Source organism: Cyprinodon tularosa, unplaced genomic scaffold, assembly GCF_016077235.1.
Source record: "Cyprinodon tularosa strain WSP-4 unplaced genomic scaffold, ASM1607723v1 ctg518, whole genome shotgun sequence".
NCBI lineage: Eukaryota > Metazoa > Chordata > Actinopteri > Cyprinodontiformes > Cyprinodontidae > Cyprinodon > Cyprinodon tularosa.
In genome coordinates this window covers 214,591-241,525 of record NW_024039250.1, presented here as the reverse complement: position 1 = coordinate 241,525, position 26,935 = coordinate 214,591, and the positions used below count along the sequence as shown (strand labels likewise).

General features: G+C 39.6%; 1 protein-coding gene across 1 annotated transcript in view; it reads right to left on the bottom strand.

Annotated features, from left to right (window-relative positions):
• Nucleotides 1-3,663: 3,663 nt before the first annotated feature.
• Nucleotides 3,664-26,935, bottom strand: part of klf5l (Kruppel-like factor 5 like) — a 41,129-nt gene continuing 17,857 nt past the window's right edge. Inside the window, exons 2-4 of the mRNA XM_038303706.1 lie at nucleotides 20,179-21,109; nucleotides 16,211-16,270; nucleotides 3,664-5,092 (exon numbers count right to left, since the gene is read on the bottom strand). Of these exons, the coding sequence (XP_038159634.1) occupies nucleotides 4,914-5,092; nucleotides 16,211-16,270; nucleotides 20,179-21,109 (1,170 nt within the window). The 3' untranslated portion in view covers nucleotides 3,664-4,913. The remainder of the gene's footprint in view (nucleotides 5,093-16,210; nucleotides 16,271-20,178; nucleotides 21,110-26,935) is intronic.

The window sequence follows — 26,935 nt, the reverse complement described above, 5'->3', positions numbered from 1 at the left end:
ACTTTTCAGTAGAATAGAAACTAGATGTGTAATATTTTGTATTTGATGGAGACCCAACATCTGGGAGAACTGTGGCAGTGTCATGATACGGAGGTATAAGTTTATAAAGAACTTAAACTGAGACAGGAAGAGGGAAACAAAACATGGGAGGAGGAAGGAGATGAGTTATAAATAAGAAAATCCAGTAAGGAATGAGAGAAAAAGACAAGCTTTGAAAACCAGGAATATAATAAATGACAGAAAACATTAGAAGAAGAAACACAATCAGGCATAAATGAGAAACGCCAGATATATCACTTAAAATTAATAAGAAAAAACTAACAAAAGGAATTATAGAGATCATGAAGACTAAAACTAAGTAATGAACCAAATGCAGAACTACATTCACAAACAACAACAACGATAATCAGGAAACAAACTACTGAAAACCAGCATCTGAAATGCTTTATGTCGCTTTCACCATCTTTCACCATGTAAGACATCATGTTCAGGATGAAGAGCCGCTGCATGTTTGTCTTCTGCTGGACTCTTGAAGCGATGATGAAGATTCAGCAGAAGATCCACTGAGCCGTGCATCTCTGCAGCTCCTCCAGAGTTAAGGTGGATCCCTTGACTCCTTCTTGATCTGTCCTCCTGTCGGTTTTGGTGGACATCCATGCTGGACGCCAGCTGACAGCTTTGCTAGGGCCCGGGACAACACGGTCTTTTGCCCCCCCAACACCTGAAAACTGCTCCTCTTTTCTCTCTGTTAACCAAGCTCCCTGCTCCGCTCGCTCTGTCACTCTGCACCTGGACCTCTGCCATCTTTCTGCTTTTCTGGCGCTAAGCTCAAGTATTTCTGTAAAATAAAATGTGTTTTTCTCCCTTACACTAGCTAGCAGATGCTATACTTTAAAATCACATTGCTTCTTCTCTGGCTCTGAATGGGCAACAGTCTTCTGCTATTCCGTTCCTGGACCTGTTCCTGACTATTCTTTACTTTATTTTTAATATTTACTCCTAAAGTCCCTCCAACCTTTGGTGTTATCTTCCCTTTTCTCTTTTTTTTCCTGTGCGCCAGACTTCTGAAAACCTGACATTCTTAGTTTGCAGCGAAACAAACTGTTAAAGTTGCAGCCACGCGTTGTCCTGGTTAACCATTTTAAGTTGGGTGGGGGGAGTTCTAATTACCCTTTATCTACAGAAAACATATTACATATACCTAATACATATATATATATATATATATATATATATATTTAATTTGATATTAAATGTTTTTATCACAAATAATTTGCCTGTATTTTTAATGGTCAGAGTGTTAATTTTGGGCCCCTCTCTGTCCTGGGCCCGGGACATTTGACCCCTTTGTCCCCCCCTGTCAGCAGGCGTTCCTCCACGTCTTCGTAGGCCTGCAGTCGGTGCATCCTTCTTCCATGTTTAAAAGATGGTGGGTCAGATATGTAATTGCTAATCAGATGTGAGATGATACACTGGAAAAAATAAAAATCAAGATGTCATTTTTTCTCAAAAAAAGTGCCTTTGTTCTTGGATTAAGGAGGTAAAACAGACCTTTTGTCAATGGAACAAGACAATTTGCATTTAAAATAAGAAAACACAATTGCGTTGTCTTATTTCAAGTGCATTTTATCTAAATATCTTATTTTAAGAGTAAAAATACTCATTAAATTGGCGGATCATCTTATTTACCAACTCAAATTAAGGGTAAATACACTTAATTTAAGGCATTTTTACCTATTTCTAGATTGTTTTTCCAGTGCAGAATCGACAAAGTCTCCTGGTAGGACTAGAAACCTCTTTTATAAAAACTGAGTTAAAGTCCCGCTGCCTTTTATTTCAGCCGTTTTTTAGTTACAAATCAGATAGAATGAAATAAGGTAGAACTGGATTTTAGTTAGAAGTATCAGATTAAATAAGGCAGAATTTTAAAGGAAGTTTTTAACAATATTTTAAAATCATACAGACTTTGCTACCATTTTGTTTTTATGCACTGATTTTAAATGTTCTTTAATATGGAATAAACTATTGATTGTGACTGTAATTATTTTTGATAAATCAATGTATGGAAGTTTTTCCATTTGAGACAGAATAGATAAAGTTCTTTTTTGTCGCTCTGCTAGAAAGTTTGCTGTTATTAGAGTTTAAGGTATTTTAAATGTTAATGGACTTTTTCCATCAGTTTCCTCGTTATGCAGCGAGGATATAGATGTAGAGCTTCGTCCCAATGATCAGACTGATATCATCTCATGATAAACCTAATGTTTGTGCTTTATCTGCCAGCAGAGAGAGAGACGCAGCTCCACCCTTTGTTGCTTAAGATCTACATGTCCTGAATTACTCTTCAGGTTAAATTGTTGACTCCTTTGTTCTGTCAGAACATCATGCACTTTTGTCCCCCTGCAGCACCGGTTCGCCAGCGGCGTAAACTTTCACAGCACGCAAACACAAACGGATCATCTCAAACCTGCAAAGCTGGAATGGAAATAATGTGAATAAATTATTAACCCAGAAATAAAGCCTTAAACCTTTTATAGGAAATGTTACAGACATGATAAAAGAGGAAGAAGAGAAATGCAATTATTGAAAAGTCTTTAAATGTTATTTCAATAAACGATGATTAAAAAAAAGATTTCTAAATGCATTTCAGGAGTTATACAAACTCACATGATTAATGCTGATGGAGATTATTTATTTCTAATAAAAATCCTACAGAGAAACACTTTTTTTCCTTCCCTTTAAATTTTGTAGTGACTTTTACTGAAGAGTAGAATTTTCTTTTATCTCAAATCGCCTTTTGTTTAACCTTTCTAACTCTCTTAAAGCCTTTTTAAAGAAAGAGTTAAGCAGACCCTGTTTAAGCTGCTGAGACTGGAAGCAAAATGTTTTTTTAAATCAGGCCCAAAGCAGTTTTCAAATTTGATGCCTTTCCAGGCAAAAGGGCTGAAACTTTTTAAAGTTTTGTTGATAAAAAAAATTACACAGTAATTTCCTGCAAAAAAAAACAAACTAAAACAGACAAAAACGATCCTGAGTATTTTCTTTAAAATGTCGCATGCTTAGTTTTTCTTTTTAATTTAGCAAATCAAACATACTTTTTTGCACTTTCTTGGTGACAACTTTAGAGAAATTTATCTAAAATCCAATTTCTACTCAAACTTTATAAAATCTTCTTGGTTGGCTTAACAGGGCAGCAGGAGGACGTGCGGCACAAGTCATTTTCTAAAAATAAACTATTAATAAAAATTTTAGCTTGTAGTTTTCTTAAAACTTTATAAGGTTTTATGGTTTTTTAGCATTAAGTTTGGAGGGCAATGTTGTTTATTTCTAAGTTTTTAACATATATATATATATATATATATAAATTTGTTAAAAAAGTAAATGACTCTAGCAGAGAGTTCAAATGATTTAGAAAAGGAGTATTAGTTTCAAACTTCTTTTATTATTTCATTGCAGCATCACTGCTGCACCAAACTGAAAAAAAAAACAAAAACAGAAATTTTATCAAATTTGCATCAACAATCGGGTAATTTTCTTACACACATTAGGTATCAAAACAAAAAATTAAACTCATTCGAACAACCAATCTAAAATCCCGTTAGTAAAAAAAAACAATATTAATATTATCATAGCAATATTTACAGAGTCTTCCGTTAAAACTAGAACTACGCTTATATACACAGTGGGCGGTCAGCGCCCCCTCTAGGAGAGAGACGGGAGAACTTTCTTCCTCGGTGACAAAATAAAAACAAATGGTAAAAGTAGAACAATCATACTCTGAAATAACAGGAGGGGATTCATTTAAACGAACCAAGCAGACAGTCAGCCTCCATGAAGGAAACCTTCAGCTTCAATGGGAGAAATCAGAGCACATGCAAAAGCTGCTTTGTTCTCTTTAATCAATACATCGCAAAAAGAAAAATTCCACTAATTTCACTAGACGGCTCAGAAACCCTGAAGCTAATCTGCTGCATGAAAGCGTCTTTAAAAGCTGCAGAGGCATCACTGATCCTCTGTCATACAGTCGATTGAACGTTAACTGCCTGAATGGGATTTTTCTGCCACATGGTGCATTAAACCAATCAGAAAGTCACACCTGATTACATAAAAAGCCCCACCCACCTGCGTCTATCGTTCCTGAGCTCAAGTGTTAAATAAATACCGGGAGAATTAGAACAAAACATGCACTGAAAAAAAGAGGGGAAGCCATAAAGCGGTTGCCGGGGCAACAGGGGTGAGGACAACAAACAATGGCGAGCGGCGCTGCTGTCTGAGCTGGACAGGTATTACCTGCACTGAAACAGGCATAACGAGCTGATGATTAACTCCTTCATGGAGAGCTGCCTTCTCGTCTCTTGGCTGTTTTTGCATTTTTATTTTTTTTTCGTCCCGTTTTTAGGGCCATCGGCTCGGCTTTTTATCACAAGGAAGTCACAATGTGGAAAATTATGTAGGATCACGTTCAGCGGGAAAATAAGTGTCAAGTATCAATCTCAATACATTCGCTGTATTTTTTCAAAAACACACAAACATATGCACAAGTATGTACACAGGCAGGACGTCTCGTTGAAAGTTCGTACCTCGCAGAGCTGAAAGGTGGAAAAAGTCATTTTGTAGGAAAGGAAAAAAAAATAAAGATTTCCAAGACATTCAGATTTTGGAGTCCGTTCTTGAAACCTTGAAGTGACGTTTACTGAAGATCGATCAATAAAGTGATTAACCTGGATGTTAGAAATCAGTTCAGGTCCTTTGGTACTCTAGGCTTTCTTTGGAGTGTTTTCGTGCTGTTAAGATAAAAATCAACCTCCCTCCCCAACAGACGAGGCACCAGATTCCAGAGAGATGGCTGTCATGCATGCATGCTGCTCTGTACATGTGTCAGATTGTTTTAGGTTGGATCTATAAACAGTCAGGAACTAGTTCTGGTGGCGCTTCATGTGCAGAGCCAGGTGATCCGAGCGCGAGAAGCAGCGGCTGCAGGCCACACACTTGAAGGGTTTGGCCCCGGTGTGCTTGCGGTAGTGTCTGGTGAGCTCGTCTGATCGGGCGAAGCGCCAGTCGCAGTTCTCCCACGTGCAGCGGTACGGTTTCTCACCTGGAAGAGAAGAGAGAGAGGAGGATGGGTCATCAGCACGCTGCAGGACGTTAGATAGAGCTAGAAATGCTACGAGCAGAGGAACTGTGAGAAAACTCAAGTCCTGATCCCACTATTTAGGATCTCTGTCAGAGACCTTAGATTTGGGTTTATCCCTTTAATTTTGTACGAAAAATAGACTTCAAACTTAGTCATGTACCAAAAAAACACCTATTTGAGGTCAGATCGGCATACGCTTTGAAAAAACACCAAAACGTAAATAATTAAATTGTTTTGTTTTACATGACTAAAACGATACACTCCTGCTAAGATAGTTTAAAGTCTATTTTTCGTACAAAACTAAGGGGAAAAACTAAAGGGAGGAACGGGTATTGACTATGGGTATGCTGGTCTGACCGCGTATGCTCATCTGACAGAACACCGGTCTACATGTGCCGTCTCCTTAGCAGATCAAATAACATAAACATATTTCTGGTTAGCATGTCTTTAACATTATGTCCAAAATGAAGCATTTTCATTCCAAGCTTTGTAGATCTGAACCACATATTTAACCGCTTCAGTTCAAATGGAGCGATGGATGCTGCTAGAGTCCAGCTCTTTAGATCTTTTAATTATTTCATAGAAGGAAAATCACATCCTTTCCCTACCTGCAAATCACAATCATAAAAAAGTTGACTTTTACTCACAGCCTGCTTTTGTTTCCAAAGGATAGTCCCTCCCTTATTTACAATGTGTCATCGTTAGACAAGGTAAATGTTCTTATAAGTATTTGAATAGGTGAAATAATAATAATTATGTTCTAGAAAGCCAAGATGTATTTCCATTAATTGCATAGTTTCACAGCATTGGTCAGAGAATAAAACAAAGAGGCTTTATTCAGTCATATATTACAGCAGGAAAAGTAAAGTTCATAGCCGGTCTGAGCTGGAATCATTTTATCTTTAAATTAATCCTTGCTTTTTTTTAAGTGGATATCTGAGGCGAGTTTTTTCAGCTTACTTTAAAGATACTTCTAAGTTTCTGCTGCCACAGAAAAATATCTATAATTTCTATAATCCAGGAATCACCAGTAAGGCTCAGGTCTGTTATTAACTGGAAACTGCAAGAACAGTTCAACTAAATTCTATTCAGTTTATTTCTATAGCTCCAATTAAAATCAGGTCACTTTCCAGTTCACCAGATCATCCAGTCAGATTGATTCAAAGTTTTCTATCTAAGGAAAACCAGCTGATTGCATCGACTCATTGACTCTTTGAAGCTGGTTTCGTAGCACAGTACTGTGGTCAGAAAAAGCCAAAAACTTTTGTAAGATTAATCATTTTAGACTCATTTTAGAATGTTCTGGAGAAAAGGTGCAGAGTGAGCTAAGTTAGACACAGAGTTATTGGGCCATAATAAAAACAGGCATCGTTTGTGTGTAGAGGAGAGGCCTAGAACACTGCTCTATCTGTGAAGCACGGTGATGGCAGCGTCTTGCTTAGGAACTGGTGTACCAAGTTTGGAGAAATCAAGACTTCCTAAAAAATGACGTTAAGTTTGCCTCAATTTAAGAGCATAAAATTATTTTTTTCTGACTGTTGCAAACCCTCATTGTACCTTTAATGTTGATTCTATGAAACTAGACACGTTCCACTGGTTTTGCAATAAACAGGCCTGCATGGGGAGGAAGGGATGATGACAAAAGAATCTGTGAAACGAGTTCAAAGCAGAGCAATAAAAAAAACAACGGAAAACAAGTTGGGTAAATCTGGCTTGACAGTTATCCTACTCCACCCAAAAGCTGTGCTGCGACGTGTCCAAGCCAAACATCTGAGTGAATCATCGGCAACCAGAAGAAAAACATGAACTGGTATGCAAATGACAGAGAGGAAAAAATACCAACGTTCCACACTTTGCTGGAATTTAATAACTGGGAGGGAAGTCATATAAATAACCTTTAAATGTTTCTAAAATATGACCTTCATCTTTATTTTTAAAGCATTGATATGCAGTCTCTAAGCTACGCTATCAAAAATGTGAGCAGGGTTCACTCTGCTTTGTCTGTTGGGTCATTAAGTGCTCATTATTAGCATTGACCCTGTTAGCTCTGATTAGATATCCTCCACTACAGACAATCAATCACTCGGTGACGGCCATTATCGGTCCAAAGTGCAAATAGTGGGCGGGCACGGAAAACAAAAGAAGGCTGAAAAGAAATGGCTTGGTTGGTCTATCACAAACGTTTTCATCCAAAAATCTTCATCATTTCCAAAAGTCCTCTAAAAGATCCGATATAAAACTCCCAAAGCTACACTAAGGTGTCTTTTGTGGACGGTATTCCGATTCCTGGTGTTTTTGGAAGTACAAATATCCGTGGATGAAAAGCCCAGGCCCCTGAATGCCACAGGTGTGTTTGGTTTTGCTCTTTTGCTGCAGGTCGAGGTCAAAAAGCACATGGGCTCTCTATTATCCCCGAGAGCCGGTGAAACACAACACAGACGAGCGCAGAACAAACACACTCCACCGCTAGATGTTCCTCGACAAGCGGCTAAAAGGGCAGCTGAAAAGCCATCCATCTACACCTGCTTTCATTTCTCCAAATCCTAACAGAAATGTGAAGTTTCCTGGAGATTAGCAACACAAGTTGCACATAATTTAAAAGTTAAAAAACCAGCATTGAGTTAAAAAGAATAATGGCAGACATGTTCTCCTGCGGAGATAAAGGCCACGGTGTCTGAAAAGCCTTTACCGACGCTGATAAATGGAAGCCAGCAGCTGTTTGATCAGGTGGCCGATTAGAAAACGGTCAAACTACAGTACTGCTGGCCTCCCTGTTTCAGTCACGTGCGCATTAATGAGTTCACGAACTTTGACCACATCATAAGCCCTGATGGATGAAGGCACAGTCTCACCCACGCAATCACAACAAAACACACATGAGAACCGTACGGTGAGAGTGCATCAATCACTCTGAACAAAGAAAGGCTTTTATACAGCAAACCATGGACTTCATAAGAACTCACATATTTACCCTCTGAGAGACTTCAAGTCTTTCTCAGGAATTAAAAACTGTTTCTCCCTTTTAATTGAAACTGAATTCCCCCCAGTAAGATGTTTAGTTCCCTGTATTCTTATATCCTTATTGCTTTTTTCATCGTAGACTATTTAAACACATTGAGCTCTTTTTTGAGATTTTTTTTTGTCTTGATATAGTTTTCTGACTTATTTTGCCAAATTCATACACACCAAAAACATCAAACGTTACTGAAAACTAACTACTAAGCATTCTTTTAGCTGAATACAAAAACATTTTGTACACCGAATAACTTCCTTTTTAATGTTTTATGATTTTCTAAATTCCCTGTTTATGTTTGCGGTAATATTTCTGCAACAGTTTTACTCAGAACTACTACTTATACAGTTCTGAAGTAAACTTTCCAACTTTTCTGAACAAAGTTTTCCATTTAGATGCTAACTGTTTAGAACCTACGGTAGCAGACCTCTAAAATTTCCCCACTTTCCATTGCTGGTCCCCTTCAATTCCTTTTTTAATCAATCTTTGTACTAAAATATTCTTTCTGTCATGATTTGTGGACGTTAAGATCTAAAGAGAAGCATCCACTCCTGATCAGATCCTGTAATTCAGAGTGGAGTCTGAGTAAAAAAATATGCACGCCCAGGAGAAGGCCAGCGGCTGCAGGTTGGAGGGGATATTGCTGGCTGTAGACTGAGAAGAGCCATTTTGAATGGCTGCTACTGTATACAACCTTGTGAGGGGAATAAGCTCAAATGGTAGCGCCCTTCCTTCATGTGCGAGACGTAGCGGGATCCTTATACACAATCTCTGTGGCACAATCGGTTGTGCATTCGGCTGTGGTGCGAGCCCACCCAGGGACGCCATTTTTTGTAGGGGGGTAGTGGCCTAGTGGTGGGGGCATAGAGCTTGGCGTTCTGTCCCCACTGCCACTCTGGGTCCCTGAGCAAGAACCTTAACTCCACACTGCTCCCCGGGCGCCGCACAATGGCATCATTTTTATGATAATAACAGAAACCAACATGGTCATTTGATCGATAGAACAGAAATTAAAGACAGAAATATCCCAGCAATATTTATGTATATAGAAATAAACAGTGAGACAATTAAAATGTTCACCTTGGATATAATGTAGGGATTTCTTTGATAGAAATTAGATAAAGTATTAAGCCAACTGGAGGTGAAAGAAATAAAATCCTCAAAATTAGACTAATTATGCTGCAGTTCATTAATTAGAGCATGCAGAAAGCTGAGATTGAAGAGGATGAAGAGAGAGAAATGAGCTGCTGAGTGGAGGAAGAGGCACAGAGTTCAGACGGTCAACGGTTTGAACACAGCAACTGTTTCCCAGCGATCAGAACAGGCGCAGAGTTTAGCTTAAAGTATATCAAACTTGACATCATGTCGTCATCAATGAGCTGCCTGATATTCACATCATTTTGTATAGAAGCTGAGAGCGGAAGTTTCCCTCTGATGCTTTTTCCAGAAAATGTGTTAATTTTTTCATTATCTGAAGAATTCAATAACTGTTTTCTCTTGATAATGAGAATTATCTCGTTATCTTGAGAAAATTATGAATTGTTTAACCGTGATAACGAGACAGTTATGTCGAGTGCGACCGCTCTCGGCTTCTGTTATTTTGAAAAAACAAACAAAAAAACAAAAAACAAACAAGATTTAAATCCTTTATAGGCCAAGTTACCATTTTTGATCACTTGCATACATACCCCTTACAAATGGAGTGCCATTTCTTTTATTCTCAGAGTGTTTTTCATGAATTTCTTTTAGAAGCACTTTTGTTATTTTTCTTAATATATACGGGCAAGTTGGCGTTTCTTGTTATTACATTGGCACTAATTTATGCCATCAAAATATACATATTTTTTTTAATCTTACAAAGGTAATTAGTTCTTGTCCTGGATTCCAATAACACACTACAAAAATTATCTATAAATTTGTGAAAATGTCTTAAAGTAAGTGTATTTACCCTTAATTTGAGTAGGTAAATAAGAAAATCTCCCAGTTGAAGGAGCATTTTTATCCTTTAAATCTGATTATTTGATATTATGCATTTGAAATAGGAGACTGCATTTTCCCCCCTTATTTTAAATCTAAATGTTCTTATTTCATTTGCAAAGTATATCACTTACCTGCTCAGTTCAAGAAAAAAAGCACTTATTAATGTACTTTTTAAAACAAAAACTGACTTACTTAAATTTCAGTTTTTTGCACTCTTTGCTTGAAATGTAGGTGTTTGAAGTCTTTCACTGAATGCCCTATAAAGGGTTAAATCCTTTTTGTTGACCTGTTCCACGTGGCTCTACCTGCCCACTGCCGGCCACCGCAGAACAATCATTAATTTCTTTACTTAATATTTTAACTGTCATAGTATCAGCGCTGACATTGGATGAGTGCCGCTTCCAAACAAAAACCTCTCTGATTATTTCTGAAGTGGAAAAAAAGGATCTTGGGCTTGATGAGAATCATTAGGGAGGGATCAGGCCAGGAGGCGCCGCTGATTTTTATAAAACTACGAGAAATGTATGGGAGATTGCTGATACTGGAGGACGGCAGGAAAGAAGAGTAAAATACAGCATTTTACCAGCTTTTAGTTTATCAGTTCCTTAAGGAAAGTTTTTTCATTTCTTGCATTTCTTAATGCACATTTTATCAGTTTTTAGGATTATAGGATTTCTGTTTTTTCAGGCTAATTCTACGCTATTCCATTTCCCACCATTCATTACCACACATTCTGCTGTAATCCGAATCAAGTGTAATCATTTATTTTTACAACGTCTTTGCAGGGTTTTTACAGAGTCAAAGAGCAAACACTTTCAGGCACTCCAGGACGCCCATAAACTCCAGCTTTATCAGCTCAGTTAGTGTTTGTAAAGAGGGATGGAGGTTTACCTAATCAGGCTGATTGCATTCTTTTAGGCACCAGCACACAAGAACAACTTCAAGTCAAAGCGAACAGCAGAAGTGGCTGCTGTGGCCATGGTCAAGGTTGCCGCTTTAACCCTCCTCTCTGCTTCTACCTTTCTGGGAGGGTCAGATTTCTCTGATAGAGGGCGTGAACAATGACTGACTTTAGGACAAAAGAGATTTCTACTGTTAACCCAGATGGTTGATGGTGGACGTTATCAACATCTGAACTTGTAGGAATGAGTAAATTACAAATATAATTATTAACAGAGTAGCAGCTATTCAAAATTCCCCCACTTTCCTAGATGGGTCCTTTGCTGATCTCCTTTAATTACTTTTTAAACATTAATCTCTGTTCTAAAATATTCCTTTTGTCATGATTTGTGGACATTAAGATCTAAAGAGAATTCAGTAAAAGGATGGAGTAAAAATAGGCAAGAGAAAATAAGTAAAAATGTATTAAATTAAGTGCATTTACCCTTAATTTGAGTAGATAAATGAGAATGAGCATTTTAACTATTAGAATAAGATAATTAGATAATATGCACTTAAATAAGACAGTGCAATTGTTATTTTTTCTTATTTTAAATGTAAATTGTCTCATTCCATTGGCAAAATGTCTCACTTTCCTCCTGAATTCAAGAAAACATGCATGTTTTTGATTTGATTTGCATGTTTCCAAGCGATACAAGGCCTTGTCTATATAAAGACTCAAACTCACTGCGGATCCAGACATTTGAATTGAGAAAGCTTCCTGGAGAGGTGGAGAAACATCTTCAAATCTTGGAAACCAAGTCCAGTGGATATTCTTTTGAATTTTTACGGAATGACTATGACCTGGATGACTGAGAACCTTCATCAGCAAGAAAACATGCACTTATTTTATGAAAAAATGACTTATTTGGACTTCAATTTTATGCAGGTTGGAAGTTGGAGGGAAGTGGGCTGCTATTCGGATGGCCTTTGACTGGGAAGGGCCATTTTGAATGGCTGCCACTGTATAATTCAGGTGTTTTTCTAAAAACACCAAGACACATTGCTAAGCCCTGCTTATAAACAGGGATTTAAACCTGGACTATATTAGATCTCTATTACTTAATGAGTAAAGAAATAAAACATTTTTCATATCAGTTCAGCAGGATTACCCAAGATTCAACTGAGGCCTCTACTATAAGTAGGTCTTATTGTCTTTTTGAGATAACTAAGTTATTGATTTGCACGTTTACTGATGAGCAGGAGGCATAAAATAGTAGTGCACAAACAGTATGTTTGTTTGTGTGACTGGTGCACACAAATCTTCAAAGCGAGGCGTTTGAATCCTGATCAGATCTCTGAAATCACACTGGCTGCTGCCACTGATCCATTGAATGCATTGATTCAAGATTGACCCAGCAGCCATATTGATAAAATAAAACTGTTATGTATTCATGAGTTTTCCTTTCTGCTCCCTGCCTGTGATTGGTTGGCTGATGCTTGCTTTATTTGTTTTGTATCAATGTTCTAAATCTAGGAATTGGTAAAGAGCTGCTGACCTGCTGCAGGGTGATTCCATGCACATATTAGCAAGTGTCAATGTTCCTGCATTTTATTACAGATAATTTATTAAGGTTTCTGAACAAACTGCAAGGATAGTTTTAAGCTTCTAATAAAAGCTTTGATCAAAAAGTTTGAAATGTCTAAAAATCTTGCGTTCCTGGGACAAAAGAAACCTCGTGCTGCTAACTGTAGATACCAACAAGCATTTACCTACTTTAACAAAACAAAATCAACACATAAATGTCTAGAAGCAAAGATAATAATCCTCAGGTCCTCGTCAGACTGGTAACCCGCAGATGATGCAATCTGTATTTTTTGTTAAATCTCCCTTAAGCATGAAAGCAGCAAGTATTTCAACAGAAAAAGAAAAACTAAACAACTTAAGAAAACTAACTCTGGAGGGAAAAATCGTTTTCCATTTACAAAGAAACAAACACAAATCGAGTAGTTTGGTAGACAATGTAGGAGAGAAATGATCGGATTTGATTATTGGTCAGATGTTAAGGTCCCACATTTCTGGTTCTTACTAGTAGGAAAAACAGAAAAAGCGACATTGAAAATGTGGTGTAATATCCTTAACATTCCAGCTAACCGATGCAGACTAAAGCTGATCTTATCAGCAAGATAATCGATCTTTGTCCACAGAACATAAACGGATGGAAAACTCACAGAGCAGAAGATGTTTAGAGATAAACAGGAGGTAAAAGAAAGAAAAAAACCTCAGTGGGTGGAGCAGAACAATGGAAGCAATAAGAAACCAAAATGGGAAATTCAGCAGAAAAAACAAAAAATTAGAGAAACTGAGCTACAATCAGAAACATTTGGAAAAGTGCTGCTATCTGAGGGTAGGAGACAGATATATGCTGCTATGATTTAGATATTTTTATAACAAACTGTCATTTAATGTCATATTTTCCTTTTAATGCCTGAACGAGCTACAGACTTGAAGGTGGGGACTGATACACTGGAAAAACAATCTAAAAATAAGTACAAATTTCTTAAATTAAGCGTATTTAACCTTAATTTGAGCAGGAAAATAACATAGTTTGCCAATAGAATGAGTATTTTACTCTTAAAATGAGAAAATTAGATAATATGCACTTGAAATAAGACAATGCATTTGTTTTTTCTTATTTTAAGTGGAAATTGTCTTGTTCCGTTGGCAAAATGTCTCTTTTACCTCCTCAATCCAAGAAGAAATGCACTTATTTTAAGAAAGAAATGACTTATCTAGATTTAGATTTTTTTTCAGTGTAGCTGTACCTCTGAAACAGGTCTAATGAGAGATGACAAATATACAGAAATATGCGTAACTGTGGAGGCTGCTGATTAAACGGTGCCTCTTCAGTAGGTTTCAACATTTTTGGGCTTAAAAATGGTAAATTATGGGCTTATCATGCAGCTGCTTCAAATGCTATTTTTTACAAGATCCTCCAGAGACCTGTTATTATCTATACAGTGGTTTATTCTTTCCTTTCTGAGGCATTTGTATTGGTCTTTGTTTACTATTCTCATGATATATCTTCCCATCTGCCTGCATTGTATTGCTGTATGCTGCTGTTCTAAGAACTCCCCAATATTCTCTCCTTTTATCTGTTTATGGAGCGTTCCTGTTTGCTCGTCCATTCGCTCCAGGGTTTAAAACCTGGATGCTGAAGGCGCTGCACAGCTTTTTAATCGCATGAGTAAATCTCTAAAACACCGGTTCAGCCAAAGCCGCTGGGAATCGCCGGGTTTCACGTTACAAACGTGGAAACCAGCCTGCCCCCATTCTGCAAAGCCCCTTTTACCGATCTGCTTCAGCTGAAAAGGAACTGAAAAGCTGGAGAAACTGGTTTGCTCTTCGTTTAATCGTGTGTCTTCCCTCTTTTTATCCTCTTTTCTTCATTCTGCTCTCCTCCCTCCTTTGTTCTTCCTCTCTTGGGAAGTTTAGCAGACAAGTATGAGCATGTGCCAAAGATCTTAAGACAGAATACAGAAATTGCTGAATGTCATTTTCTTCTTAATTGCACTGTTTTCCTCACCTCATCTATTATTGTTTCAGGGCGTATCAAAACTGGTTAAGTAACCAAAGTGCAGCATATGAATAAATAAGCTTAAAGCCTAGTCTTATGATGCGATGGAGTGAGCCTTTCCTGGCTCCATGCGACCGATGGGACAGAAGGAATGTACCATATGGAGCGAAAAAGACCACAATAAAAGCAACCATCTGATATCAGAGATCTGATTGTTCCTTATGTTCCTAACAGAGCACTTGGCTCTCAATCTGCAGGTTTACTAGTGGTTCCTAGAATTTCTAAAAGTAGAATGGGAGGCAGATCTTTTAGTTCTCAGGCTCCTCTCCTGTGGAACCAACTACCAGTTTTAGTCCTTGAGGCAGACACCCTGTCTACTTTTAAGGCTAGGCTTAAAACTTTCCTTTTTGATAAAGCTTCTAGTTAGAGTGGCTCAGGTTATCCTGAGCTATCTCTATAGTTCTGCTGCTATAGGCTTAGACTGCTGGAGGACATAGGGACCCCTTTTTCATCATTCTATCTCTATTCTCCCACTCTGCAGAATCTGTTAGTTCAATCTCTAACGTTCTGCTCTCTCTGCTTTTCCTCATTGTAGCTTCATCTGGTCTGTTCCTGTTTAAAACTTTGAATCAGTTTGACTGAATGATCTGGTTGAATTGTAAAGTGTCTTGACCTGACATGTGTTGTAAATTATTGTTATATAAATAAACTGAATTGAATTTGTGCAAAGTTTCTGCAAGAAACATAACCTAAAGTGTTCAGTCTTAAAACATTGTCACTGAGTGCATCTCTGGGTTGTTCTGCAGCTTGGAGTGATGTGCTGTGACTGATAAAACTAAACAAACATATGCAAACTGAACCTGGAAACAAGTCTCCAAACAAAATTTGTTCATATGACACCTCAAATCTCTGTGCTACTCTCTTGCATTTTTTATTTCTTATTTTTATTTTGTTTTTCATTGTGTGATACATGTACACTTGCACCTTAATTCTGTACTGTATAGACAGTGCTTGCTTGTTTATTTTTACGCACCTTTTTCCTCCTTGTTTGCACCTTCTTTAATTACTATGCCAATATGTGAGCAGTGAATCTCTCCGCTGTGAGATCAATAAAGCGCATCTAATCTAATCTAATCTAAACTAAATGTCATGTCTTGATGGTGCATTTCTTAGCAGCAAAGTCTCTTTTACCTTGGTAAAAGAAAGGTCTTAAACACCTTTCCCTGCTGTCTTTTTATTATTGCTAAGACCTCAAAATCATGGAGTGAAGGAGAGCTCCCTGTCTGCAAACATTAGGTACATATAGATAAAAAAAAATCATACGAAGGAAGGAAGAACAGAGGAAGGATGAATGGATAGAAAAAAAAAGCAGGATGGGAAGATTTAAAGAGAGGGGCAAGATTCTGAAAGGAAGTACTGAAAGCAGGGAAGAAGGAAAGAAGATAGTGAGAGGACAGAGGTTAGGTTGGAAAAAAGGAAAGATGAATAGAATGGATCTGATTTTAAAAAGCAGATCAACCGTTCCTCTAAAAACGGTTCGAGCTGCATGAGGAACTGATTGCAAATAAATACACCAACTTCCTGCCGTGTCAGTCTGACTGCTCGTAGTGTTGGGAGGAGTTTCCTCACCTGTGTGCGTCCTTTGGTGCGCCTTTAGATGGGAACTCTTTGTGTAAACTTTAGTGCAACCTGTGGAGAAAGTTTGGAGAAGACTATAAGCAAGATGTGGAGCAGAAACAGACTGATTGTCCTCTAACAGTCGGTGTGTGAACAAACTATGACTTCCCTTTAAATGAAATAGAATAGATCCCATTTCCAACACGTTTGAGGAATTTTAACAAGCATATTTATTTATTTTAACCATCATGGCTAGAGGCTGGAAGGCATTTTACCTTGAGAAAAGAAAATTGTTGCAGAAAAATGTCCCGTTCAAGAGCTTAAACAAACTGCTTATATTGTAGTTGGTCAACCTTTTATTCCATTAGCACTAAAAAAAAATCCCTAAAAGCAGCAAATTATGCAGAAAACTTATGATTTCTGCTAGTTACCTTATGCAGGTATTTAGCATTTAAGACCCAGGTTTACTTTCTGCATATAAACTTTGCTGATTGGGTTTAAAATCAGCCTTTATCTGATAGTTTGCCTGGTTTCTGTGTTTGCTGTGTTATTAATAGCCTGCTGCTGGTGGGAAAATCCTTCCTAAATCGCTCTTAGCGAGTCTGTGTGGTTTTGCTTTTGGATTTCAGTTTGTTTATACAACAGCAACTTTGTCTGTAAATTAAAAAGAAGAACTTGCTGGAGTGGTTGTGCAGAAACTTGCTGTTGTCAACTATTTGGTTATCAAACTGTTAAATCTTGCTGCATGCAGGATGCTGAGTGACAGCAGCCTGGGTTTGAGACGTCCGCCTAGAAGGAACGCAGCCGAGCTGAAAGGCTGATCCGTAGCGGCGGCTCAGCGCGGCTGCAGGGTCCATGAAGAATATGCTGGTCCAGCCTGAAGTCTCACATTGGGACATTCTGACCCGACTTATGCCTATATTTTCATAATCATTTGCATTTAATTCTCGGTCGGGCCTCTTTTTCCATGAATTACGGCATCGGTGCTGCTTGGCATGGAGGCGATCAACCAGTGATGCTCCGCAGGTGTTGATGAAACTCGTGTTGCTTTTAGGGGCCTTCATCTCCTCTACATCATTAGCCCCTCCTGCAGGAAGCATCACCAGCCTGGATTACTCCTTACCTCTGGTGTAAAGGAGCCACATTCAGCTCAAAAATTAAGTTAGCATCAATTAGCATAAAAAGCTTCTCAGCAGAGACAAGTGTGAAGCACCTAAAAGCTTCTTGGAAGAATCATGTCCTCCTGTCCTGATGTTCTGCTCAAAAACTGTTTTTCTACTGAATTTTTGCACAATTAATATTAGTATTGAAATGCTATGAACTTTCATGTCAATGCGTTTTTCTTTGCACCACGTTTTTCTCCTACGCTGTTTGCATTTGATCACTGCTGCACTTTATGAAAGGGAAATGCTAATTTCACTGCTAAGCTGCAGCTTATCTACGACCTGAAAGCTGCACAAAACAAAATGTCTATTTTTATACACTGAAAGGCAAAATGACAATAAAAGTTGTCCAAATCTAAGACTTTAATGAAAATTTGTTCAAATAAAGCCAAATACTCGATACTCAAATACAAGCATTGATTCTGTTCCTCTTCCCTCCACACTTTTAGCTTTTATCTGATAAGATTTTTGTTCTCTGAGAAACAGTTCAGTGTTTTTCTCCTTCTGACGCTTCTAAAGTCAGGAATAACCAGGAGAAGTAAAATATTTCCTGAATCGGCTTTATATTAAAGCAGTTATTGCTGATCTCATGTGTAACTGTGTCTGGGTCATCAACTAGGGCTGCAACTAATGATTATTTTGCAAATCTATTCATCTGTTGATTATTTTTTAAATTAATTGATTAATAATCAGATAGCAAAGGGTTGATTAAAAGGAGTTTTTTGCTAAATCCACTTGAAGAGTTCTGGATAGAACATATGAACAGATGAAAAGGATTTTTACACTGGAAAAAATCTAATTCTAGATAAGCCATTTTTTCTTAAAATAAGTGCATTTTTTCTTGGATTGAGGAGGTAAAAGAGACATTTTGCCAATGAAACGAGACAATTTACACCTAAAATAAGAATTGCATTGTCTCATTCCCAGTACATATTATCTAATTATCTTCTTTTAAGAGTAAAAACTCTCATTCCATTGGCAAACTATCTCATTTACAAGCTTAAATTAAGGGTAAATACACTTTATTTAAGAAATGTTTACTGATTTGTAGATCATTTTTCCAGTGTATATTAAATGCAAAATGTTTATTTTCTTTTTTTTTTTTTTTTACAATTTTGGTATAATTACTGCTTTTAGTGGGTTAATCTTTCAGCTAAATGCATGTTTTAGAGTCTCTATTCTCCAGTTAACGATCATTACTAAATTAGTTGACGACTATTTCAATAATCGATTAATCACGATTAATCTGATAAATTATTTCAGCGCTAATATCAATGAATTCTAATTTGAAACAGAAAGTGACAGCTGTAGTTAATACCCTGGATGTGTGTGTGTGTGTGTGTGTCGGGCCTAAAGCTACTGATGAGGGGCGGGGGGGCCGTGCTGCCAACTCACCATCCTCTCCAGGTCACGGCTATCGCTGATCTTTATTCACATTTCTTCCTTCCACTAAACTAGAGCATTAATTCAACAGCAATACAGACTGCAATATGATTTAATTACATATCAATAATATTAACTGTTTAATATTTTCATATAACTGTCTATCATTACATCTTTTCTCCCTTTTATGTAGTTTTTATGTGTCTAAAATGTTTTATTGGAGGAGTTTTATAAACGTGGACAAAAAAAAAGCTTGTACAGCGTTCTGCTGTTAGCATCCATGGCAGGTTTTATTTTATTTATATCAGTAAATCATTTTATGTTATCGACCTGAAATTATAAACTAAACGCGGTAAAAGTTTTAACCATATCATCCAGCCCCACATTTAACCCTTTATCCACCTGCAGCGTCTTTGGCCACTAAGGAGGGAGTCATCAACCGTTAACCGCTAGTAAGTAGACTATAAGCCAGATTTACATATTTATACAATATATACAGATTTAAATATATATAAAACATATATACAATGATTTTATTGCAGAACCACTTCTGCAATAAAATTGTCTTTTTAATCCAGGTTTCAGAACAGAAATGAATAAAATTATATTCTGAGTCTTTATAATTTTACTAGGGATGCACGATATTGGGATTTTGGCCGATATCCGATATGCCGATATTTTAAAACTCATGTAGCCGATAACCGATATCGATACCGATGTTAAAGCTGGACAAAAATAAGTAGTCATTGAAAATAGCAGTTTTGTTATCCATTTCTGACACTTTGAAAAATAATATACTCAAATATATTTTCATATGCTGATATCAAATAGATTTTTAAAAACGCGGTATCGATCTATTTTACTTTCAGAATCTGGTGAAATTTCATCGTTCTGTTACAAACTCTCGTGATATTTTGCAAATTCTTGTGAGATTTTGTTAGTAAAATAGATCGATACCGCGTCAATATATCAACATATAAAAATATGGCAACATTTGGTGAATTTTGGGGGGATTTCGTAGCATAACGATGACATACAGCAATATTTCATTAGTAAAAGAGATTGATATGGTGTTTTTAAATGGCAATATATCAGCATATGAAGATATTGGGATATTTTAATGGATCAATATTTTTTCCCTCGTCTTTAGAAGTTTTTAAGTCTGTAAAAAAGAAGTTTTTGAGGAAGAAGAAGAAGTAGTATTTTATTTTATTTTTTTAGACTTTAGAAACTCAGAAGCTGATCAAATATCGGGTTAAATATCGGTGGGGTGGCCGATGTCCGATATTTAGTTTTAAGGCCGATACCGATAGGGGGCCGATTATATCGTGCATCCCTATAATTTACCTTTTAAAGTTACTGATTTAAATTCATTTTAGATGATAAACTTCTTCAGTGTTAAATAAATTGCAGTCATGCACACAGATAACCTACCTGGATAGTCACAGAAGTGGATCCTCCTCTTCTCCAGCTCGGGATTGTTCCGCCTGTTGTATTTGGGGCCCGTCAGAACGCCCTGGCCGTGCGTCATTAGAAGCGCGTGCGGAGACAGTCCTGACACCTTCATCCCTCCCAGACGCTGCTGGTACGGCGGCGGCGGCTGCGTCCCAAGGCTGAGCAGTTCCGGTTGGCCATCCGGGCTTCCTGGCTGGGAGTTTGGAGGTGAGGGGGGCAAGCTGTGGGGTGCCGTAGGCTGGGAAGAGCTGTTTGGAGACACCTGATAGTAGCCGTGATGCTGCTGCTGCAGCTGGTGCTCGGCGTGCATCATGTAGCTGCCGTTGCTGGTGGGCAGAGTGGCGGCACCCAGGTTCAGCATGGTTCTGCCACAGGCGGAGCCCTGCGCCCCCGTGCTGCTGTGTGACAGGGTGAGGTCTGAGCTGCTGATGGGCATGTGGTAGACCTGCTGCTGGGGGGGCGGGGGTCCAATCTGCAGCTCTGTGTCTAAATGAGGCTGCTGCTGCTGCTGAGCTGCTGTAGAGACGCTCACCCCTCCTCCAGAGCTCATGTCTGGTTTGATGAAAACACTGTTGACTACAGGAGACACGCTGAAGACGGAGGTGAAGTCTGGCAGCGCCTGAGTGGAGGCTGGAATGGAGCAGGGCACCTCCACTCCTGGCTCCGTCTTGATCTGTTGTGGCGTCAGCGTTTTGGGGTTACTGGGCCTGTAGAGGCCTGTGCGGAGGTGGGTGGTGTTAGGAAGGATGAGGTTGATGTTGAGGCTGTAAGGGGCGGCGGGTTTGTCCTCTGAGAAGTACTCGTCCACCACCGAGGCGCTCTCTCGTCTGTACTTCTTGTCTGCGTCGGTGGGGGCGGGGAGGAGGGGGCTGTTGACCAGGGGAAGGTATTTGTCCAGCTCTAGCTGAATCTAAAATGAAAACAACAGAAGTTAAGATTTAAGGATTGATTCTCCTTCTAACAAGTAAAGCAATAAAGTCGGGAATAAACAGAGCAATATTTCTCAATCGTTGCTCGGAGCTACAGCTCAAACTGTACGATGGAACCGCAGGGTTTAAAAGTTCTCACACTGTGCGACCCGACGCTCTGATGCGTTCTACCTGCTCACACTGTACGCTAAAAACCAGGTGGGACTCAGCTCCGAAGTGAGATGGCGCTACTGGGACTCGTCTATCTGGAAGCCAAACCAGTAGCAGAGGAACATGAAGCTCACTAGAGTGAAACGCGCTGCCTTGGATATTTGGGCAATTTTGTGCTGAAAGCCCTAAAAAGAAAAGGAGAAGACGTGTTTGGACAAAGACATGGCATGTGGGGATTCTCTCCGGGTACTCCAGCTTCCTCCCACAGTCCAAAAACAGGACTGTTAGGTTCATTGGCTTCTCTAAATCCTCCTTAGGTGTGAATGAATGGTTGTTTGTCTCTGTGTTGCCCTGAGATGGACTGGAGACCTGTCCAGGGTGGACCCCTCCTCTCTGTCCAGGGTGGACCCCTCCTCTCTGTCCAGGGTGGACCCCTCCTCTCTGTCCAGGGTGGATCCCTCCTCTCTGTCCAGGGTGGACCCCTCCTCTCTGTCCAGGGTGGACCCCTCCTCTCTGTCCAGGGTGGATCCCTCCTCTCTGTCCAGGGTGGACCCCTCCTCTCTGTCCAGGGTGGAACCCCTCCTCTCTGTCCAGGGTGGAACCCCTCCTCTCTGTCCAGGGTGGATCCCTCCTCTCTGTCCAGGGTGGACCCCTCCTCTCTGTCCAGGGTGGAACCCCTCCTCTCTGTCCAGGGTGGACCCCTCCTCTCTGTCCAGGGTGGACCCCTCCTCTCTGTCCAGGGTGGACCCCTCCTCTCTGTCCAGGGTGGATCCCTCCTCTCTGTCCAGGGTGGACCCCTCCTCTCTGTCCAGGGTGGAACCCCTCCTCTCTGTCCAGGGTGGATCCCTCCTCTCTGTCCAGGGTGGACCCCTCCTCTCTGTCCAGGGTGGATCCCTCCTCTCTGTCCAGGGTGGACCCCTCCTCTCTGTCCAGGGTGGATCCCCTCCTCTCTGTCCAGGGTGGACCCCTCCTCTCTGTCCAGGGTGGATCCCTCCTCTCTGTCCAGGGTGGATCCCTCCTCTCTGTCCAGGGTGGACCCCTCCTCTCTGTCCAGGGTGGACCCCTCCTCTCTGTCCAGGGTGGAACCCCTCCTCTCTGTCCAGGGTGGATCCCTCCTCTCTGTCCAGGGTGGACCCCTCCTCTCTGTCCAGGGTGGACCCCTCCTCTCTGTCCAGGGTGGAACCCCTCCTCTCTGTCCAGGGTGGACCCCTCCTCTCTGTCCAGGGTGGATCCCTCCTCTCTGTCCAGGATGGACCCCTCCTCTCTGTCCAGGGTGGATCCCTCCTCTCTGTCCAGGGTGGATCCCTCCTCTCTGTCCAAGGTGGATCCCTCCTCTCTGTCCAGGGTGGACCCCTCCTCTCTGTCCAGGGTGATCCTCCTCTCTGTCCAGGTGGACCCCTCCTCGCTGTCCAGGGTGGATCCCTCCTCTCTGTCCAGGGTCGGATCCCTCCTCTCTGTCCAGGTGGATCCTCGTCCAGGGTGGATCCTCCTCTGTCCAGGGTGGACCCCTCCTCTCTGTCCAGGGTAGGACCCCTCCTCTCTGTCCAGGGTGGGACCCCTCCTCTCTGTCCAGGGTGGACCCCTCCTCTCTGTCCAGGGTGGACCCCTCCTCTCTGTCCAGGGTGGACCCCTCCTCTCTGTCCAGGGTGGACCCCTCCTCTCTGTCCAGGGTGGACCCCTCCTCTCTGTCCAGGGTGGATCCCTCCTCTCTGTCCAGGGTGGACCCCTCCTCTCACTTGTAGAAGGCTAGATATAGGCACCAGCAACCCTCGCCACCCAGAAGCGTGACAGAAAATGGACGGAGGGAAGTACAAGAAAGTACCAGAAGTTTGAGCAACCGATTCTTCAAAATCTCACTAAGAAACTCCTGTTTCCTCCAGAGTTCCCTCTGAGAGCCGGAAATGATCCGACCTTTGGTTTTAAACTGCTGCCTGTTCCAGGATAGAGATCAAACAGCTGCTAACTTGTAAGAAATGCATCAGTTGAACATTTCTGCACGCATTTCCTTGTCCTCGTTTGTTGTGCATCCTCTATAAAAAAAAAAAAAAAGCAGGAGGCGACTTGTTTAAAGTTTCAGTTTCTTTTAAGATAAAAACGATGAAGATGCAATCATAACAGAAGAAGTGCCAGAAAGATTATCACTTTATGCAATAACTCATAAAAGCTGAGGAGGATTCTGGTAACCGCTCTGTGAAAACCATTCATGTGAAGAACCTTTTCAACATTTTCATATTACTGATATAAACTACAGTATTATGTAATGTATCCACAAAATGATTCAGAAAAAGATAAAACAGACCAGCCTTTGCCAGACTGTTCGTTTACTGTAAAACTGCAAAAAATTGAAATTTAAATAAGTCATTTTTGCTTAAATTAAGTGCATTTTGTTCTTGAATTGAGAAGGTAAGTGAGACACTTTGCCGATGGAACAAGACGATTAACATTTAAAACAATTCAAAACAAAAGCTTTGTCTTATTTCATGTGGATGTTATCGAATTATCTAATATTAGTGGTAAAAATACTTATTCTATTGCCAAATCATCTTATTTACCTACTCAATTTAAATATTATTACACTTAATTAAATTTTTCTAGATGCTTTTTGCATTGTAGGAAGCTATATTTCAATCTGTCCCCAGATGTAATGAATATATTTTAATCTGTAGCCTCCAGCATACCTGGCCTGTATTTCTCAGGCTGCATCTGGATGCAAATTTGTACCTTTTTTTCCCCCATATGTCTATTGTGTCTTTTACAAAACTTTTATCAAAATGCAAACCAGGCTTTTTGTTTGCTTGATTAAATTAAATCCAAGGCTAGACTGATAAACAAATGATTGATGTCTCGTTAAAAGATGATCCTCCTGATGTCTGTAGCTCTCTGATTGGCTGTTGCCATTGGAGACGAGCCATCAGATCATGGATTGATCAGAGCTTGAGAGGTTCTCATAGGTGCTTAATAAAATAGTTTGATAAAAAAAATAAAAATAACTGAAGGTTGCCCCATATAACGCATATGGAACATGTTGGGAAAGTTCTCTTTCTACATGAACTAGTTCAAAGTTCAGTTCACACATTTTAAAATGAACTAGTTCAGTTCATAGTTCACAATTCCAAAAAATGAACTAGTTCATAGTTCTTTTTTTTTCATATATTGCTCAATTACACCATAGCCTACTGTAGAACCACAGACAGCAATTATTTTATCAGTTGTAACTCTGAAACTGTGCGTCAGATTTCATCTTCATATCCAGTTTTGAATCCTTATCCAACCAGGGTTTACATTAGCATTGAGGGGACAGCATTTCCCCATTGTTGCTTTAACGCTTTGTTGCTGTCCATTCACTTCACACTAGTAGCAGCTGCAGCTTTCACCCCTACAGTATATTCTCAGAAACATCAGGAAAAATGTGCTGCTTGAATGGTCTTTTTTATGAGGAATTATTAAAAGAAAAATAGGAAAGTAGTCTTTAAGGTGGAAATGTTTTTTTTTTTATTTTAATAATTTTTTCCATTTGAAATTCCATTTCAATACATACTAAAAAGGAATACTGGAATCCTGGAAAATTATACCAGGCAGGTTTAACAAACAAGTTACATGGATAGTAAAACCCTCAAGAACAGGGGTCTTCTATGTTTTCCAGACCAAGGACCCCCAAACTGATGGCGAGATGGAGCGGGGACCCCCTAACTATATATATTGTATGAAATTGTGTCCTATAGTCACTCTATTACAGATGGAGTAATGTAAAGAAATTAATTTCTCCCTGGGATTATTAAAGTTTTTCTGATTCTGATTCCTGGTTGATGGGACAGGTGTTGTGAAGGAAACGGTGCCCAGCTTGAAAGAGCTCCTGTGTGTCGCTGAATGTGTGCATTGATGACTGAAAGACATCTTTTGTCTCCATTTATCTGTTTACTACAGTGTGTTGATTTCATGTTAATGAGTATTTAAAGACATTTCAATTAGTGGGGGGAAAAAATGCAGGGGGGGAATATAAAAATATCAACTAACCATGCAGACCCTCATGCAGTACCTCCGTAGACCCCCTAGGGGTCGCGGATCCCCTGTTGAAGACCTCCGCTCAAGAACATTTTACCAACACAAACTGAGGGACCAGGCTGAGGGAGGAATTTAAGGTTACTGAAGTGCGGATTTTTTTTACTGAAAGCCGGCGGGCAAAGTTGTTGCCATCATCCTCACCGACCACCTGGTCATAAACCTGTTTTAAGTCGCCTCCATGCTGCTGTGGCTTCCACGCTGCATTTTGTTTAGATGACGCAAGCGGCTGTAGGCTACGACGCTGGTAGCTGGTGTTGCCAGATTGGGTGTTTTTCCCGCTACATATTAAGGCCTGTTTACGGTGTGATTTAGCCGGGGTTTCGCCTGGAGGGCTTTATAGAAATCTGGCAACCGATTGAACGGAGCTGAACTGAGAGAGCGTGCCGTTCACAGACACCAGAATGAACGAGTTCACAATAACGTTCATCAGGCAATAATGCAGTACGTTCAGTTCACGTTCGCCCAGAATATGAACGAGTTCATGAACTTTCGTTCAATGAACGCGTTCAGGCACAACACTGCATGGGAGGAATGCTTTGACTGCCTGCTGCCGTGGGACAGAATATTCTAATTAATCTATAAAACTACTGCTGATGTGCAAAATCAATGTTTTCAAATTAAAATCATATATTATTTATTTATTACTCAGTGAAAAAAATGTCAGATGATTTCTGTTTCTGCTGTCAGGAATCTGAATCCAACCTGTATTTGTTTTGGTTTGTTTTGTGTCTATATTTTGGGTGGAAGTTGAAAAAAAAAATCCTTTTATTTATTTATTTTTTTATTCATTTTCTTATTTATTATTGTTTTTTATTTAAAAATTAATAACAGAAAAAAAAAGAAAAGAAAAAAAAGAAACAATGTGTTTAAGGATCGGTCTGTCTATGAAGCTTGGCTTCTGTTTTAATGGGAGAGTTTATCGACAGTAACGACTTAGTTATTTTAATCATTGTTTATCTTTAAAGCCAAAAATAGATTTTCACTAAGTATTAATTTCTTTAAAAAATTTATTCAGTATTTTTTTACTTTAGAAAGTTATATGGTTGAAAATGAAAAAACCTAAAAAAAACAGACGAGAAGTTCTCAAGTTTTTACTCTGAAATGTAATTAGTGGATGAATTAAATCATTCAATGAGGGTGAATGAATGGGAATGAGTGTGGGGGGGGGGGGGGCTTCGGGTTGCTACATTAACTGTGTAAATCTATCCTGCTGTGATTTATGTGCATTTAATGAAAGTAAAGAAAAGGTTCTCAAAGGGTGGAGATATTAGTTTAAAATGTAACGCTTCTTTAAACCCCCCTCCCACTGTCTCCCTGAGCTTTCTGCTGTGTTCATTCATTGGTCTCCACAACGTTCAGAATCTGCACTGTGGGGTTTTATCAAACTAAAATCCAAGTCTAGATGGTCTGAATGGCGTGAATACTTTCATGAGTCTCATCTCTTCTTGCAGCCTTGAAGCTTGAGGATCGGTGGCGAACACAGACACATATTTCCAAGCAGCAGGACTGGACACGCTTGGTGCCGAGTTAAATAAACGGCAGGTATTTTCTTGTGTTTGACTGGGAGCCATTGTCTGATCTTCATCCCTTATTAA